Source organism: Camarhynchus parvulus, chromosome 6, assembly GCF_901933205.1.
Source record: "Camarhynchus parvulus chromosome 6, STF_HiC, whole genome shotgun sequence".
Classification (NCBI taxonomy): Eukaryota; Metazoa; Chordata; class Aves; order Passeriformes; family Thraupidae; genus Camarhynchus; species Camarhynchus parvulus.
In genome coordinates, this window is record NC_044576.1 from 28,363,538 (window position 1) to 28,382,969 (window position 19,432).

Genomic DNA, 19,432 nt, shown 5'->3' on the forward strand with positions numbered 1-19,432 from the left:
CTTATAAGGAGGAACTGCTTGATTCATTTTGAGTTTTATTCAGATGGAAGAAATTTAAAGTTAGCTTTGTTTCTGAGGGGGAAGGCAGAGCAATATTATGTCTATTTGCTCTGCTAACAGAAGACATCAAAGTAATGAATCATGTAAAGAAAGGGAAGAAAATAATACAATATTGCAGTATTTTCTATCTTTACTTTGCCTTTCTTGAAAGGTTTTTGCTTATTTTGCAGAGACTGCATTAATATTTTTTTCCAGGCTAGCAGTTCCACACGCACATATTCCACTACACCATCAAGTTTCCCCTGCAGAATACTCCAGCTTCTTTCCCACGTCCCCTCAGACCCCATTTTTTGAATTTTCTGAACTGTCACCATGCCTCACTATTAATTCATTAAAATTAATGAACACCTGTTTTGTCTTTTCTTTTCCACTTAAATAAATAAACCTCCAGCAATACAGACATGTACGCATATATTTACATGCCTGTATATACATATATGTATAAAAATCACTCTTCAAATTCAGGCTATGTGAGGTGAGCTTGTGGGCATGGGCCAAAAAAGCAGACTTACAATATTTTCTGCCCCACTTGGTATTCTAGAGACACAGGAGTGCAGGTGCAGAGAGCTCAGGCTCACCCTACTACACTGCAAGCATCCTACACCTACTGCAGGGTGAATCAGGTTTTGCACCCACTGCCTGACTCAGTCTCCAAACACACAATGCAGGCACACCCTGCACTTCTCTAGAAATCAAGAGTGTCCTTTTCTTCATGTCCTTAACAGCATTACACAAACTACAGTGTGGCCCTGGTTTTGCATAACCACAGCAAACTGATCATCTCAAGGAGCTGCCAGACCCAGCTCTGTTATCCCAAACCGTGCAATGCTACCATGTCCTTCATAAAAACACCCACCAAGCGCCCTTTTAACATGCAAAACTAGAGCCAGGCTGAGTGTGAGCACTCAGGCTTTTATCTGACCAGCTGAATTGTCACCAAGATCAGCTCCAAGGCTCAGAAAGGGAGGCAGCACCTCTGTTTTCCCTCTCATTTGCTGAATTACAGATGATCACTGGACCGTGGCAGGATACGGAGGGAGGAAAAGCATAACATGCAGAGAAGCAGGTGAGGAGGCACCCTAAGTGGCTGTAATGGAATTCAAACGTGTCACAGAGGCAGTGAAAGTCAGATAATTGCAGGAAGATCTGGGAAGAGGAGATGAAAGGAGACTAAGCAAGGGGAAGAGGTAGGAGGGGGAAAAAGCAATGAAAAAAAGTGAGAAAAATGAAGGAGAAGTATAAGGAATGAAAATGTGAAGAAAAGGGCAAATTTCTTTTTCACCTCTTCCATCTCCTCCTGCACATCCCTCCAGTGCAGTGCTCCCTGTTAATCCTGGAACTGAGGATTGCTCCCTCCTAGAACAAGGTTGGGGGCTCGCCCATTCTGAAGCAGGACAAAAAGGGTTGCCTGCACATTTATAACATCTCACCACAGACCTGTCTCTAGTGCTGAAGCACGAGGGTGCAGACAGGGTTTGCAGTCAGCAGTGCCTTCTGCTGCAGGAGCAATCCACAGGACTCACAGAGAGCAGCCACTTTCACCAACAGGTCCCAGGTGTAAAGCACCTGCAGACTCTCACTTGCCTCACAGAAAAGGAGCACAGACACCATGACTCCCTTTCCATGGTAAATTATCATTAAAAGTGTTCAACCGAATATCACAAAGGAAAACTATTTCCTTGGCAAGTTTCTGATGTTTTCAGGAAGCGCAGCAAGCAGCTGAGCTTCTGTTCTAACATTTCCAGTGCATGAATTCTTTCTCTGCACTGACAACAATGTCTGCATATCCCCACAGAGCGTTCTGGTACCTGCAGAGGCAGACATCCTTCATGCAGAGCTGAATGGGTGGTTGCAACAAAATTAAGATTGGATAGGACAGGTGACCAAAAACTGGTCAAGAGGTAAGAACACACCAATGAAAGCACATTTATAAAGATCTGACTCTCTGAACACACAGAGCTGGAAACATTTTTCGCTGTATTTTCAAGGAGATGACCCATGTACTGGAACTTAATTGGATATTTCATTATCCTTCCCCTATCCCACATGAAGAAGTTCTTTAAACATGTTAAGCATATTTTTCTATATTTTTTTCAGTGTCAAACATTTGCAGACAACAGTATGTACCTTTTGCAGAATTAAGGCAAAAAAATTAAGAAGACAACTGTCTTCTGAAATTATTAAGAACTACTTTATGGCTATTTGAGCTTCAGAAATGGACCTCAATGATCTGACCAGTCTTTTTGAGTGTAATTATTGTGAAGTACAAGAAACATGTTCCCACCAGTTTCTTTTATTAGCAAAAAGATGCTTCCCTTCTTTTCTGATCTCTGCAGCACATGAATGGATTGATAGCATTATTTCAATAAATAATGTGTCTGTATCATTATCATTCTGGTCAGTGTCTTCTGAACATATCCAGGAAAAAATCCCAAGTATGCAAATTCAAGACACAGGTTATTAAAAAGACCAAACTAATGACTCACACTTTCATTACTCAAGCAAAATAGTATTTGCAGTACTGTCAAATGCGATAGTGGCAAATATGAAGCACCCTGCCCTGCATTTACAGCAGGATGATAGACTTAAAACATGCCAGTCAACTTTCTGAAGAGTAATTGTTAGCTGAAGTGATCAGATCACAAAGTTCTTTAGAGGTTTGTGCTATTCCAGGACATCACTGGTGAGAGTTTTTGATGGTACACTGACTTTTCTTAGAAGATTTGTTTATGCTTACAACAGAAAAGAACTCTAATGGCTTCTTCTTGTTTTTTTTTTTTTTTTTTTTGCTTTTCTCCTCACTGAGCATTGACAGACATCCTGAGAGACTACAATTGTTTCAAAGGATAAGGACTGGGATACAAGCAGAGGCAGCACACAAATGACAATGAAAGTGAACCATTGAGCATTCTGATGAAGCTGAAAATTAGGACTGTTTAGATACGTCAGAACTTATTTGCATTTCCTGACATTTCAGGTCTCTTCATCCCTCAATTGAGAATTTCTTATATAACAGATTAAGGAATTGAATAAAAAAATAACAAAAAAGCAAAGCATCCTGCCATGTTAGTGGTACCTGTAGTTTGGCCAGATTGTTTCCCTGCTCTTAACTCTGCTTCAAGAACAGATTTGGTGATATATACACCAGGATAAAGCTTTTAAAGAGTGTTCAAAACTGAATGTTTAAATACTTTACACAGGCCCAGCTGATATTTTATACAGAGTACAGGCAGATTCAAATCTTGCATTTCTGAGTAAGCAGCATTCATAAACCATTTTATGAACATATTTTCAGAAAACCTTTACAACTTGCACCCCTTGTTCATAATAGCCCTAGTATTATGAAAAGACTTTAATAGGTGTAATAGGCATGCAAATAACAGTTTCTAAATTACCTGGTTTCACAGTAGGCAGACCATATATTCAAATTATTCTGCCATTTAGATACTCTCACTGATTTCAAAATGAAATAGAAGTTATCAGAGTCAGAATTACACACCTACTGACTACTGCTTTTAGTTATTCTAAACATATCTGGAATTACTGTAAGGACTGATATTTATCAGTGCCAGTAGTTACAACAGCAAGGAGATCTCCCATTTCTTTGCTGCCCTGCCCAAGTCCCTGTTTTCCTGCAGGACAAGGGGAACAAATCTCACCAATTTCCTCTAAGTGCACAAGTCACAGAGACAAAATGTCTTTCACTGCCTGATAGGCTGGGACAGCTTTGGTGCCAATTCCTCCTCTCCATGACAGCAGGGAGGGAAGGTATTAAGCCACCAGCAGTTTAGAGAGCCCAGGAGGCTGTAACACAACGTGAGGTGACTCTCAGACATGCACCAAGCTGGCTGTACCCCCACAGGACCTAAATGCTGCCCACACTGAGCCTGCCCCACACCCTGCAGGGATTTGCGCACCCGTTCCCTTGTATGAGTGCTGCCCTCACCCTCACAGCCACGTCTCACTGAGCCTTGGAAGAGCCAAAACTTTTTAATTTTGATGTTCTAAAGCAAAGGAAGCCACTGTTCTTTCACAAATAAATCCATTTTTATATCAGTGTTGGCTTCAACTTCAGGCAGAGATTTTACCAAGCTTTCCCCTGCAACACTGCAATGGGGAAAGAGCAATACCAGACTCATGAAGTTAAATTAAACAAAATGCCATAAAAAACTTAACTGCTGAGACAACATTAGATCAAAGCTGACCAAAGAAAAACACAGTCATGAGAGAAGTAATGACATTAATTTAACAAGTTCATTCCAGAATATTAGAACCCAAATAACAGGGAGAAGTCTCTCTATAAAATCCTCTCTCCAATTTCACCGGCACTGTAACACACTGATAGTTTGGCAGAAAACACAGTAAAGATACTGGAACTACTAATTAACAGGACCTGTGTATAGAGAAAGCAACACATAGAAGCAAAAATACTAATGGAGCAACATAGACATAGAAAATGGATTGTTCTGAGACTCATAAAGTGCAGCAGCATCAGCAATCAAGGTGCTGAATGCAAGTCAGACTGCTCTGATTTAAATCTGCTCCTGTTGTGGCCAGCAGGAAATGTGTCTCCAGATTCCCCCAAAGCCATGGAGGCCAGGGCACTGCTCACCTCCTCACCTCTGAACACCACTCAGGCACAACTGAAGTGCTACTGCAAAAAGCTTCAAACCAGCAGTGGAAACCTCATAAACAAACTTCAAAGTAAATATTTTACCAAGCACAAGTAAGTACTTATTAAGATTTAGATCTTATCTTCAGCGTCCTTGACATTTTACAATAGTGTTTATCTCCCTTGTTTGCTAATTCACAGAATTGGATAATCTACAAGAAATTTACACATTAGAAACGAGCAGGATTCTCGGGCACGACTTCATAAATATGACATTAGCACAACAGTGCTCTAATATAAACATACACAATGCTAAGTAGGAGCAAAGCATTTCCTGAGAGCAGAGGGGGCCCAGTTTGCCACTGAGTAAGCTCTGTGTGAGACCTGCAGGGACGCCAGGAGGGGAAAGGACCCAGCCTGTCCCATGGAGCAGGGCTCTGCACTGCCAGAACACCCAGGGAAAGAGGCTGGGAACCAGGTCAGTGGTCAATGACCCCCCAGTTGCATCAGCCCAGCATTCTGCTCAGGGGAGGGGAGACGAGACAATTTCAAGGCTAAACCAGCTCTATGAAGATAGTGGGATTCTGTCTACAATGTGGACTCCTTTTTTTCCAATTAATTAAAAACACATGAGTAGTCTGCATTGTGACTATTTATAAAGTCCAACATGAAGCTGTATTCCCAATTATTAGTACTCACATGGACAATGAAAATAAATCCCATTGTAATAAAAAAAAATCTATTTTTACCTGGTCACTAATGGGACATAAAAATCATACTGAGACATTATTTCATGGAGACACACAATGTTTCCAACAAAAACCTGTAAAAATTAAACTGGGGGTTTAAAGACTCCTCCATAATGCGAGGGAGTAGCTGTGACCACTTTTGGAGAAGGCACACACTGCAGGCAAATGAGGGCTTTTGTTACTCTGTTAAGGATGTCAGAGGCATTTGCTTTTTTTCCCTAACTCATCCTTTTCCTTAGTGGGCACTCTGACCCTTAGCCCTGGCGAATCCATCAGCACCACAAAGTTCTCCCTGGTACCTCATTAATCACTCCCCTGCCGTGTGCTATCTTACCTGCAGATGTAATTCTTCTTGCAGGACTCTTGCAAATTCAGGCAGTTTGGTTTCTCCCTGTCCTCATAGGAGCACACAGGAACAATGGTCTGGCGCCTCCTCTCGGTACAGGCCACGTCCCGACAGGAGCAGAAGAGCATCCCGTAGCTGTGCTTCGGGGGCACCTTGTCAAAGAACAGCCGCAGGGCCTTGTGGCACTTCCGCTTGTTACAGATCTCAATGGATGTGCTGCTGGTGCAGGGCGTTATGTAAGCAGATCTGAACCTCTTGCAGGTGTCGTTTAGGTTGCAAGCTTTGGCTGCATCCAAGCAATTGTTCCCCTTTGAAAGCACTGGCTCCACTAGAAGAAACAACACAGCAGCAGTGAGAAAGGCGTCGCACTTACACTTCGCGCTTTGCGGTTATTTCACTGTTAACGAGACCCTGCATACATTTATTTGTTACATACAAAGCTTTCAGTGCCAGGAACTGGGACCAGTCCTCCTGGTTCTTGGGGTAATGGTGGAACAAGTGAACGAGAGCATGGGCATGCTGTGAGGGCAGAATGCTGGTCAACAAATGACACTCTGGGCAGGCTGCACTTCATCTTCTTCGCAGCAGACATGCAGGGTGAGTATTGGGTAAGACCTGGTCTCACTAAACAGTTCTCTTTCTCTAAAAGCATACATCTGGCACAAGAGCACAGTGAGAACATGGGCTTCTCACTCTGGTTTTGTAAAGCCCTGACATTTCCCAGTTCTTTCCCTTGAACAAGTTAAACGACATGCCGTGCCTACTCCAGGTGACAACATTTAAAAATAATCTGTGTAGAGTGCAGACAGTAAAGCAGACGTGCCCATTACTACATTTCTTGAGGTCTGAGGACAGCCCACCCAGATAGGAAGGAAATCAGGTGCAGCCTCATGTCTGGGAGCTCTCTAAGGCCACCCACAAGTCCCATACTTAGGTAAAACACGGTTGTGAGATCTATAAATGCCCCCTGAACCCTGGAAAATTTATGAAATTTACAAGGTTTGAAGAAGCTGACATAAAATTAAAAAGCGACTGTGAAAGAAACATTTTAAAGCAAGGATGTCCCTTTCTCACACACGCACACGTACATACTACAAGAAATTATAGGAAAAATTAAACTCAGATGAAAGTTAAGGCTATAATTACACATTTAATTTCTCAATACATTACCCAGATATTAAAACCCAATGGATGGTTTGCTTGAAAACTAAGGCAACTGGCATCAGATTGCAAAATTCAATTAAGAATAATTGTAATGCTGCTTTGGATGTTAGGAATGCCAACATCAGAGATCCAAAATACATTAATTTCCCACTGCTATAGAATTTGCAAGCTGAACAAAACATTTTGCAAATATCTGAAATCTGCTGTAACCTCTTGGGGGGGCTGGCCGAAGATAAAACATTTTAAATTATCCAAAGCTCTAAATTACTCTTACAAAAAAGCTTTTTTTTTTTTTCCTAGATCTTTCACCTTTACCCAGAAATTCAGTCCAAGGTCCTTCTACAAGTCACTGCCACTCATCTTTTTCTCTTTTTCCTCAGCAGGAAATTATGGAGCAGCTTGGCTGAGATGCTGCACTGAGGTGCTGCATTTGTTGGAACACACTGTGCCCAAGATGGGCCTTGGCTGCTTGCACACACTTCCCATTATTCAAGTAGATCACCTGCAACTGTCCCATGCATCTTACCTACCCAAAAATAACACAGAGCTAAGGAGCATTAGATTTGTGTTTCGCTCTAGCAGCGTGCTGTGACTGTGTTCAGTGTGTTTGTACATTTAACTTTTGTAATTTAACAATTACACTCCAAGTCCTTCCCAATCTCAGCTGCTTACGCAACAAAATGGCAACTTTTGCATCTTATCTTCATAAATTACAAAACTGTAAATATGCAACATTTGACTATAAATTAAGAGCCCAGCATTTCTCATAATAGCAGCCTACAACACATTATGCAACACCAGATGCAGAAGAGACACCCAAAACACAACCCTCTCATAAAATTATAACATTTTTATATATAATGTTGTACTACATGAGCATACAACTATAATATTAACTATGAACTCTCAAAGTTTTTTTCATACACTATATAGAATTATATGTTTAGTACAAATATAATTACTATGTAATCTGCAGGGCATATAATTATGCAATATATGAATAGTATATGCTAATTACTATGTGATTGCAGAGTAATTACATGGTTATTTGTGCCTGGGAGTCAACTGCTGAATTCCACTATTTAAAACAAAATTCTGTGGAACAGCTCCGAATGGGGTACTGCAATATGAACAGACTTCAGCTTACAGTATTCATATATGCTGCTACAGAATCAAAAAGCACTGTGAATACAAGCATCTCAAAAATCAGAAGGGACAGGTTAATCAATCTTTTTTAAAAGGCAGAACATAGGCCAAGTCACTGACAGTGCAAACAGCAGTGAGAGTTATCTTGGATGAAAGTTGAATTAGGTGCAAAGTCTTCACAAACTATAGTTATGTATATTCATACCTGTCATTCAATTTATATCTGCCCAACACTCACATTCCTCTACACATCAACTCTGAATACAGACTGGTTTGGGGGGATTTTGTTTTTTAAACCAGCCCTGGCTGTAATGTGCCCCTTGCCTTTTCTGTTTTGATACATATGTCTCTAGCAACTGTTTCTGGCATACTTGTAACATCATACAAATTATTTTCATCTTTTAAAAGCAAGACTAAATGTACAAGAGGAGCATCAACTGCATCAGAATTAAACCAGACTGTCTAAACCAACTCTTCTCATTAATACCAACTTCTCTTAAGCTTTTAAATCACATTTGAATGCAAAATTGACAGTCTACAACACATTTAATGCTTTATTTCTATTGCAAAAGTGTAGAATTATTCCCAAGTCCTGGGGTAACTACAAACAGTTAACACCACTGGGAGTGTTCCTGAGGATTACTTATGCAGCAGTAATTTATAAGGTCAAAATTTCACCCAGCTTCTGTTCTGCAAAGCTTAAATTATTAAGACAGGCAGGAGTTTGGCTCTTACCAGGTACTGACTACTTTAAAAGCAAATGGATCTTATCCAGAGCTACTTTTCATGCCAGAATCCTTTGAGAAAGGTTTGTGTAAGGAGATCCTTTTTCAGTTCTCCCCTCTCTTGGGGCATTAGGATATGGACTGGGGGCAGTCAGGGCAGGAGCCTGCGACAAGTCAAGATTTCTCTGCACCACCATTTCCCAACCCAGAGCTTCCTCTCTCCCAAATCCACTTTGCCTGGGCCCATTCTGGAAATCTCTGCCAAACCACAGAGCCCTCCACTCGTGCCAAATCAGCAGAGAACCTGTGGGAAGTCACTTCACAGAGGGGATGAGTGGTGCCTGCTGGCTCTGAGCAAGGTGCTGGGTCCTGTCTGCAGCGCGGGGCCCAGAAGAGCTGAGCTGAGCTGAGCTGGGGGCACCAGGATGCTGCTGCCTCCCAGCAGGAGCCTCCATCAGCAGCTGGCTCTGCTGGCCCTGATGGGGGGCAGGCAGAGGGATGGCAGAGCCCAGCAGAGCCAGGAGCTGAACCTTGGTGGGACAGCAGCAGCGTTGGGATGCCCAAACCCCCCATCCCAGCAGGCAGGTGCTGCACAGCTCACACAAACTGGGGCAGGACCAGTGGGCACTGGCACTGACTCGCCTTGACCTGCATCCCCAGCCCTTCTACTGCACGTGGAACACGTGTGGCACCTTTTCTGGCCAATTCTACTGGTGAAAAAGCAGGCCTTGGACTACAGTGCAACCACTTTGATGTTCGCCACCTCCTGCATGCCTCCACCCTGGCCCAACACTGCTACAGCTGCAGCAGTCCTGGACTCCATCTCCCACAGACCACAGAAAAAAAGAGAGCCAAAAGGCCCTGTCTTTTATCCAGAGGTGCTCCTAAAGTCTTAACAGGGCTTCCTCTACCCTGTTTGATCTTCCTCATGCTTCACCCTCTTTCACAGTCTCTCCACCTTCATCTTTCATTTTCCTTGCACCTCCACTTCTATTCCATTTCTACCTCCTGTATCTCCTCAACTCCTGCTAACACACCCCATGGTACTCAAAAAAGGATTCTCAAAGGGTACTGGGAGATTCTTATTTGCGCTCCCACTAGACAGAAGGAGCACAAGGAATATTAGTTGTTCTGTAAGACTCTTATTAAGCAGCAAAATGGACATTTAGTTTCCAATTTTCTTACAGCATATAAAAAACAATTTACTGAGGTTGTCATTAAAATTACCATTACTATTTGGAAGTAATTAGCATTAGTAGGTTTTCTAGTGGATATAGTGAAGGGAATGCTGTAAAGAGACCAATAAATGCTAATGTGATGGAAGGCAAAATTGCAAAGTGATAGAGGTGACCACATGGGTATGGGTCTACTCCAACACAGGTGCAGAATATGGCATATAGGAACCAAAACCTGACCAAAATTAAGGAGAGAGCCATGATCCCACTTAAACAAAAACACTGCCATGGGGTTCACCAAAGTACTTTTGCTTTGTAAGAAGAGCAGATTAAAAAGTAAGGAAAGCATAGGAAATATTGTTATCTGGATTTAAATAAACTACTGTTTTCCTCGACAAATTATTTCTAATCCCAAATGGAAGAAAAAAAAAAGACTCATCCCCAAAAAAATCCTGAGACTGACAGCATTAGTCTGAAGTTCTACTTCTCTTCTGCTCAGCATTTACTAAATAGCTGGCCTATTTCAAACCTTTTCCATAATCTTAACAAGCAGGTGACTTAGTTTTTAAATTAAAGCTAAAATATTATCAGCTATGACCAGAGCTTTCAGAATACTACCACATACAACAAGATTCATGTTGAAATTATAGTTGATGGCACCAGGTGACAAAGCTGAGACTGATGCCTGTGAAAGGTACAACCAAAGCTACAGCAGCAGAAAGATCTAAACAAACCTGCCTAAAATGAGACTTCAGCTTCCTAAGACCAAAGCTGGAACATTTTACATTCCTGGTTAGTCAGTAAGTCTTTGATCACACAAATTGCCTAGGTCTCTAGAATTCTCTTCTGAATACCCCCATAAACTTACTGGAGGAGGTAAATAGTGTCTCCTGCCCAAGTCATTTAGAGATTGGGAACAATCACGCTGCTTTAGCATGAACCAACAGGCATTATTTGGAAGAGTTCATCTACCATGTTATGTTTGGAAGTGTTCAGCTGCTGTGTTATGCACAACTGCTGTGTCTGAAGTCTTTCCCAACACACCCTGGCCTTTGTTTCTGTCAGACTCCACTGGTGAATCATCAGCTGGGATCTTGCAGACTTTGGTTCAACGCCTTCCGTGGCATGAGAGACTCAGAAACACTGTTCTCATTTCCCAGAAGGGCTCTCAAACCATCTCACTGCAGAGTGTTCTCAACAAGGAAATGGTACATATTGCAAAACAAAGAGGGAGCAAGACGCTTCAGCCCAAGAATGAGAGCTCTCACGGGGAGGCAGACTGCTGGCTGCTGGCCTGCACCCAGGAAGCAGAGTTGCTTCTCTTACAAGAGCAACGACTGGAAACCTTCCCTGAAGACTCTACAAGCCTGCAGAGACATGATCCCACTTGCACTCCCTACTTCTAATCCCTTCAAAAAATCCATAACCCCTTCTATAGCACACCTCCTTGCCTTCCTTCCAGACCAAGGTACTGCCAAACCCACAAGAAGAGCACTGTCCCAAGCCTTCTGAAATCCCGCAGAGATGAGCAGAGAGCAAAGACATCCCACTTCCTCAAGGACTGTTCTGATCCCTTCCTTAGTGGCTGAAGCACCAGGACCCCTTGTGCTGGATGCCCATGACATTTCTGGCTGGCAGCTCCCAGGAGCACACCCTGACTGCTGTGTGGGCAGATGTTCCTGCCCGAGGCTCAGAGTCTGGCTCCTCCAGTCCAAAGCCTTCCAACAAAGTTTCTGTATTTCCAGACACCTTTCACGAGACCAGGTTGCTCAAACTTCATCCAACCTGGCCTTGAGTATTTCCAGGGATGGGCCATCTGCAGACTGTTCCAGTGCCTCGCCACCCTCGCAGTAAAGAGCTTCTTGTTCCTTTTTTTATTTGTTTGCTTGTTGTCAAAACTGTTTTCTCTGTGTACTTTATAAAGATTCTGAGCTTCTTCTAAGGATTTTAGGTATCATCTCAAAGCAGAGGCTTCTGACTTTCAGGTGGATGCATTTATCTCTTGCTCTGCTCCTGGAAGTTTAATTCTACTAATGGGGCCACATTCTCTAAATGCTGCATTTTTTAATTGCCCAAGTTCACCACTGGATCTGGGCTCTGATACTCAACAGAGCTCTTGCCTATATTTCAACTTAGATCCTGCTTTAGTTAACCATTACCTGGTGCATTTCATAGACACTGCAAATAAAGGTTGCAGTGAAATTGCGATTCCTAAGCTGCATATGTATTGATTAAAAAGGGGGAAATTGTATCTTACTATTTTCTTTAACACTTAATTTCTTTACGGGGGAGAAATGGGGAAAAGCTGAGCAGAAAATTCCAAGGTGGCTGAGCCCTGTGGGTTGGCTGAGGGATATCTGCTCAAATTACAAGTTATGTAAGAGGAAAGTCTTATAAACCTACAGTGATCTGGTTTAAATTTGAGTTCCACAAGGGCAGAGAGGGACAGGAAACCCTGCTCCCCAGTGTTAACAATACTGTGGATACACTGATGAAATTCTGTCTTCACTCACAAATACTCTGATCTATCACCTTTCATTTCTGTTACAAATCTAATGAAAGGTTATGCAAGGGTCCCTAATTTTCCACATGGCACTGAGGACAGCAGTTCCACATTATATTTATGCCAGCACAGTCATTTTGTTCACTGCAGCTATTCTGAATTTTCAATAATTTAAGTTATGAATTTGGCTCTTTAAAGCTACTGTTACTTCTGTCCAAAGTACCTCACTGAGGAGGCAGAAATACATTAATAAAGCCAGAGACTTGCTAAACAAATAAACTACAGTTGTTGCAAACTGATCCAGACACTGTTTCTCACATTACTGCACTAATGATTTCAGCTAAAGAGTTTTAGGGTGTAAAGATCATTTTAACCTATCTACACTACATGAACACCAGGGATGGATTATGCATGACTGGGGCCATGTACAGCATACAATTTTTTTTTGTGAGGGATTCAGTCATTCCACACACAATTCATGCTCTGTGCTGAGTGAGAGGCTGGGTTTGTGATGTGGAAGGCTATCACCACAGTTTCAGCTGAGTTCTTCTAATTAATTTCCCCGTAAAAATAGAGTGCAAACGTGTTACTGCATATGCTCTCATCTTATACAGTTCAGTATTTTATTATTAGCTAAATACTAAGTCAACAGAATTAGGAAAGAACCAGAAGACACGGAAATAGAGAATAAACCTGTGAAAACATTCAAACCTACACGGTTGCCATGAGAAGTGATTTACTGCGCGCAAGTTCTCAAGACACAGTGAGGGACTGTTTTGCCAAAGTCATGCCAATTTACACGGCAACTTTCAGCATTTCTTTTTATTACTACAGAATTGAATTCACAACTTGTTTCCTCTTTTCCTCAGACTTGATTAATTACCATGTTAACATAACTACTATTCTCCTGCTTATAATGGGCTCCCTCTAAAGTGCTGCCCCAGCAAAATAAGCCAGGAGAAAGCTTTGAGCTCTTTGCTCTAGCACTACAATCCTTTCTATTCTCACTATTTTTCAAATTTATGTTCCATTCCAATAAAGCTTGTGTGAATATTACAGCAAATCAGATAATACAAGGTTATGACCCTTGTAATTGATCCTTCAAGGTTCTTTTTGCCTTTTTTTTTCCAGTTGACGTGGTAAAAACCACATTTAGCTGTGCTTGTTGACACTTGAGAATTCACTTTGTTGGTCATATACACTGTTTCAGAGAGATCACATTACATAATGATGTATTTCCAGTGCTTCATTTCTTCTATACCTACAAGCCCATTAAGCTGTAAGCAAACCTCCCGTGGGGCTGTAAGATTGCAAGTATCAAGGGGGCAATGCTCCCATCCTGTTCAGAGGGAGCATGGCTGGAAGAGTGTATTATGTGGGGACACAGGGTTAAACATTAGCTACTACTTAAATAATTTCAAATAAATAAAAGCAGTTTAAAATAAAAAGTTGAATTTCCATATATAGAAAAAAACACATTTAAATGAACACGGACCATGTATCCCAGCAGTAGGAATCAGTTTTCTGGAGCAATGGTTTCTGTATCACATGACCACTGGAATAAAGTGATTAATTGGACTGTCTCAGTAAATGCAATCATTACACTTTTAATTAACCTTTTCAACCTCTTACACCTTTTCGTTTTGTTATGCATTAGATTTTTACAGTTTTCCAGTTATTATGCCTGACTACACTTAAAACAATGTGGAGCTCAGTTAGAAAGATAAGAAAAACAATTGAACCAGCTCTTACTGCTCATAACAGGAAAATACCACTGATAGTGTCATCATCAGAGGAGTTATAAATCAGGTGGAGGACAGACATTCTGAACTCTGTGGCTACGTTCCCACCTAATTTTTGTTTTGGCAGCACACTGTTATTTAATGACTCTGGCTACCAGGAAACTAGCTTTTGAAAATTCTTTCTCAACCTAGTTATAATTACTCCATATAAATCATACAATGATCAATTATAATAATCTTAGCTTCATCCATTATTTAAACTTAGAGTTTGAATCTACACAGCAGGAGTGCAGGAAATTCCGAAGTCCCTTCTCTGCTCGCTCACAACTGCTTTACTCCTGAAGCCATGCCAGCTACAGCAAAGAAGGGGCCAGATATGCTCTTATCTATGACATCCAAACCTGAAATAACCACAGATTCCAGACAAGCAATGGTTTCTGGCTTGGTTTTTTCTAACCACAATACCTAACACTTGGTGAAACTAAATTCAACCTTGAGATTTTGCTTTCTTTACATTGGTGGACCATAATCAGAGGAGTTCTGCAATTACATGTACTGACTGCACAAAATATTCTTACTTTAAAATGGCCGAGGTCTTCCTCACATGGATGCATACAGACACATTTGTACACACGTATCTATGTACTAGAATGTTTCAGTACTCTTTGGTTTCATGCGTCATTCCACAAGAGCTTGAGAAAAAATCCAAATGTTTGTGTCTCATTTAAGGCTGATCTTAAGATACTTGAACTCAGTGTGATATAAACATTAAGTCTGATGGAAGGAGGAAAAAAAAACTTAAGAAGAAACAAACTTTCATGAAGGATCAAGCAAAACATCCAAAGCTTTTTCAGAAAAACTTCAGAACTTTAACTGCATTTTGAAATAGTAACAATGATTTTTAGAACTGTTTAATAAACTGACTATATGCCTTTGATCTTGCAAAATACTTAGCTAATTGTTATTAGTTTTCTGCATCTTGTTCTAGTTCAGTCTCAGCCATAATATTTGCTATCCAATGTAAAGACAGTGTCTGTTTTGAGGTTCAACATTTTTTCATTTCCAGCATATTTTAATGTTTCAACTACATGCCAAGAATTCCTTCATCAACAGAGGTATATTTTTCTGTGCTTCTCAGCTAAGTCTGCCCAAAACCCCCCAAATTTTGCAGCATTTAGGCTGAAGCAGAGAAAGGAGATGACAAGGAAGGAAACCTTGTCAGGGCAGGAAGGAAATTTTAGAAATACAAGGTCATATATGTGATAAAGCAAGTATTCATATCTGATATCAGAATCACAAGGTTTTTCAGTAACTCCACAGCCTCTCTGAACAGCTATCCAGCATTCCCAATGCATCCCATTAAAATTTTTTCATGGTATGTTATCTAGCACTTTCTGCAACATAATTCCCCTGTTTTCTTCCTAAATTTACTCCTTTCCTCTTAACAATGGCTTTTTAATTTCTTGCAGACTCTCCTTCTCCCATTACTTGTGTTTTAAGTTAGTGCCCGTCATATTCTTTCTTCACAACCCAAATACATTTTCTGGATATCCAAACTTGTGCTATTTATTCGCAGATTTGGGAAAGAAAAAAAAACAAAACATGAAGTTACAAAAAATACCCCCCAATCATTGACCAAGAGTTTCTGTACAAGTTGTACTCAGGAGATTGCTACAGACAGACAAAACCTGTTAATTCAAGAGTTGCTGAAGCATAGCTTACTCCAGCCTCAAGCAATAGCAGTGTAGGTAGGGATGGTTTGCACACACTGACTGACTGCTGCAGGAGTATATATTAGCTTATCTTTGACAGCAGCTTGCTCTTGATGGCTATAACCTGAAAAAAAGAAGTCAAAGTATATAAAACCTTAGTAGAAAAAGTATCCTGCTTATTCTGCAGTGTTCCTCTTTCAGAAGGAAACTGAGAAAGGACAGTGGGCTGGAGAGGTGATTGTGAATCCAGTCTGACAAGAGCAGCTGATGGGATAACTCAGAGAACACTTAAAGGCAGAGAAAGGGAAAGATCTGTCCAGAATAACAAGAGGGAAGCTCCACTGTTCCTAGATGGGAGAATCACAGATGTCTCACTGGTCATGACAAAAGTCCACCAGCACAAGAGAGAGAAGAGGCTAAAGCCTAGTGAAAGCAGCAGTGACAAACACAGGGCAGATGCTCAGTTAGTGACAGCAGCAGCAGCAGGGGTGGGGCAGAGGGTGCCATCATGGCATGGAGAGAGCAATAGAGACAGAGAACAGCAAAACCCACAGCAGCTGGGGAGGCACCAGCTCAGCCCCCCTTCCCCTGCTGCCAGTGAAAACCATTCGGGGCAATTATCTGGCCCATCGACCAAACAATATGAGCCTCATTCCATTAATCCATCACCAGCTGCTCCTCTTTTCCCTATCACTTGGTCCTAGTGAAATCCTGTTGAATATAAATAAATTCACCACAATGTGAAGAGGACAGCAGTGGTAACTTTTTGTTCATGGATTTGGTTTTGTGAGCTTCAGTCACTCCATCTGAGGTCCCACTGCTGAGCCCAGAGCCAGTGACAAGGAGATGTGTGCACTGGGGCAGGTGTACCTAATGGATCAAGGGAAACAAGATACTTTGGAAATAAGTCACTTCAATGATACTGCCCTGGAGAATTAATAATGGTTATGATGGTCCCCATCCTACTCTGTGCCCGGAAGATAAAGCAGTACAAAAGAAGGTGAGGCAGCTGTGTATGATGTATGTCACTTACCTACAGTGCAACTGGGGGTTTGTTAACCTGAGATCATTATGATATTTAATAGATTACACCACACTAACAATTAGACCACTGCCTACTGTCTAATCTAAATCACCTGTCACTTTCATTTATGCCATGTGCAACACGTGACAATAGACAAAAAGCTCCTTTTTGTTTTGTCTTCAGTGTCTTTGGCTTTCTGCTGTTCCCCACAGATCGCCCTCCTGAGCTAGTCTGGTTACTTTTCCTTAGCTCTTATAAATGGCCAGTATCTTTTTTTTTTCCAAATGTAAAAATGTGTTTCTTTCTGAAAAAAGGCAAAGAGGCAATAAAATTATTTTGACTTGTTAACTATATTTAACAGCATTTGTGTCTCTTTTTTGAGGTGCTGCCCCTACACTGAACACAATATTTTGACTTCCATTTACTTAAAAAAACTCTGAATCCAGATTTTATGTCCAAATTTACCTTGTCTTTGAAACCCATTTAAATCTACTAAGCATTTGTCTGAGTGCTATAGTGACCTGGGCATCAGCTAACACTTCCTTAACTCCATTTTTAACTCTAAAATACATATAGAATATATTGGTTTTTATTTGGCATACACGTTTGCAAATATGTTAATGTACATATTACACAAGACAGAAGTAAACAAAGTTGGAAGAGAAAAGCAGTGTTATAACAAAATTGATTATTTTGGTGTTCAAATACTTAAGTCAAATGAATGTCTTCCTAATTAGCAAGGAGTGAGCCTCACTAAGTAGAATGACAACACTATTTACATTTAAATAGTCTATTTTATTCAGAGTCACTTCACACACATGCACACTACTGAAATGCAGCCAATTCTGCAGTGGAGAATAATAATTATACAGCACCAGCAGCACTGTCCAAGAGACACTGGAGGGACATGGATAAGAGATGAATCAAGAATTTATAATGCTCCTGTAATCAAAATTACAACACTTTCTTAAATATTATTTTTTCAACATTCATACTCTTGCCTGATCAGGTAAGAAGTGCTACTGCTGCCAGGAATTAATATCTCAAGACTGAGATCCCAACTCACATCCTGCTAGGATGCTTGCACAGTACTGACTAAAATGGATGGATTTGAAATAGTAATTGACTAGTGATGTATGGCTTCCAAATAGGCAAATTATGTTGAACATGTCTCAGTAAGTGAAGAACCCATTTCAAGACAACATTAGTATGAACACTGTTAATGTTTTAACACATTCCCTTCCTGAGGGTGCCGCCAGTGCAGTGCAGCAGAGGCAGCAGCAGCAGCGCAGCTCCCAGGAGCTGAACAGGGTCACACATGACACTGCCCACTGGTCACTCTGTGAGGTGGGGACATGGAGACTGCAGCTCTGCCCCTCCTTGCCCAAACACAGCTCTGGTTCATGACTGCAGCTCTGCCTGAGTTGCTGAGGCCGTGGGTGCAGAACCTCTGCATTGCTAATTTCTGCCTGCAAACCCTGATGCTTTGCAAACTGAGCAGAAAACTTTGGTAACCTTCAGCTTCCCAGTCTTGTCCTACTCCTTCTCTTGAAGGATTAATTCAGTAACCCTGCTAGGAAAATGCTCAGATGGGTGAAGTACTCAGTTAGTGCCCCTCACAAACAGGCTGATGAGGAGTTTCTTAAGCCCTGTTGGAGACTGGAGATCAACACCATTCCACACGTATTTGCTCTTTGTTTTTATTTACTCGTTTTTTCATCCTCATCTAAAACACAAATGGATTTGTTTATATACCTGATTAGCATCAACAGCCTTATTTTACTTCTGAATACACTTACAAATGCATATATTCAGTTAAAAATAGTACTCATGTTAAAGCCTCAGAGGTTAACTAAACCTGCATCTTGAAGCTAGTGATGTTCTAATATTATACCATGTGTTAGAGAGACATAAAATAACAGAGCCCCAATCCCAGAAAAAGCACTATACATGGAAGCACTGAGGAGAGAACAGAATCTCAAAATTCATTACACACTGGGTACACACACATTTCTCAATCAGCAGCAGCTCCTGCTCTACCACTGGGAAAACTTTCACACGTCCAACTAAGTGCACGTCCAATACAATAGCACAGCTCCCTCTGTAATTCAAGAGCATAAGAAAGAATGATTAAGAATGCTATTGAAATCAACACCAAAACTTCAAATAAAATGAATCATGATTAGCTGTTGAAACTAGAATGATGTAGAAAAGCGAAATATCCACAATACAGCAGGGCACTAGTAAATAAAGCACAAAAGTCCCACATATTTGACATTTGAAGAACAAAACTATCCATCAATGTCCTGGCACAGATCGATCAAACAGAATGCTGCTGACGAAAATCTAATAGTATGATGGTAATAATGTAGCCATAAAGCCTCTACTCTGTAATTGACTGCTTCCACTTCAAGCTAACATGTCTAAAAGAGTGACTAATGTTCACCTAAAGATTTCACTTGCGTTGAATGACA

At 41.1% G+C, this 19,432-nt stretch overlaps 1 protein-coding gene across 1 annotated transcript in view; it reads right to left on the reverse strand.

The window, feature by feature from the left end:
- Nucleotides 1-19,432, reverse strand: part of GFRA1 (GDNF family receptor alpha 1) — a 132,626-nt gene that overhangs the window by 44,553 nt on the left and 68,641 nt on the right. The window contains exon 4 of the mRNA XM_030950745.1: nt 5,756-6,095. Coding sequence (XP_030806605.1) covers nt 5,756-6,095 — 340 coding nt within the window. The remainder of the gene's footprint in view (nt 1-5,755; nt 6,096-19,432) is intronic.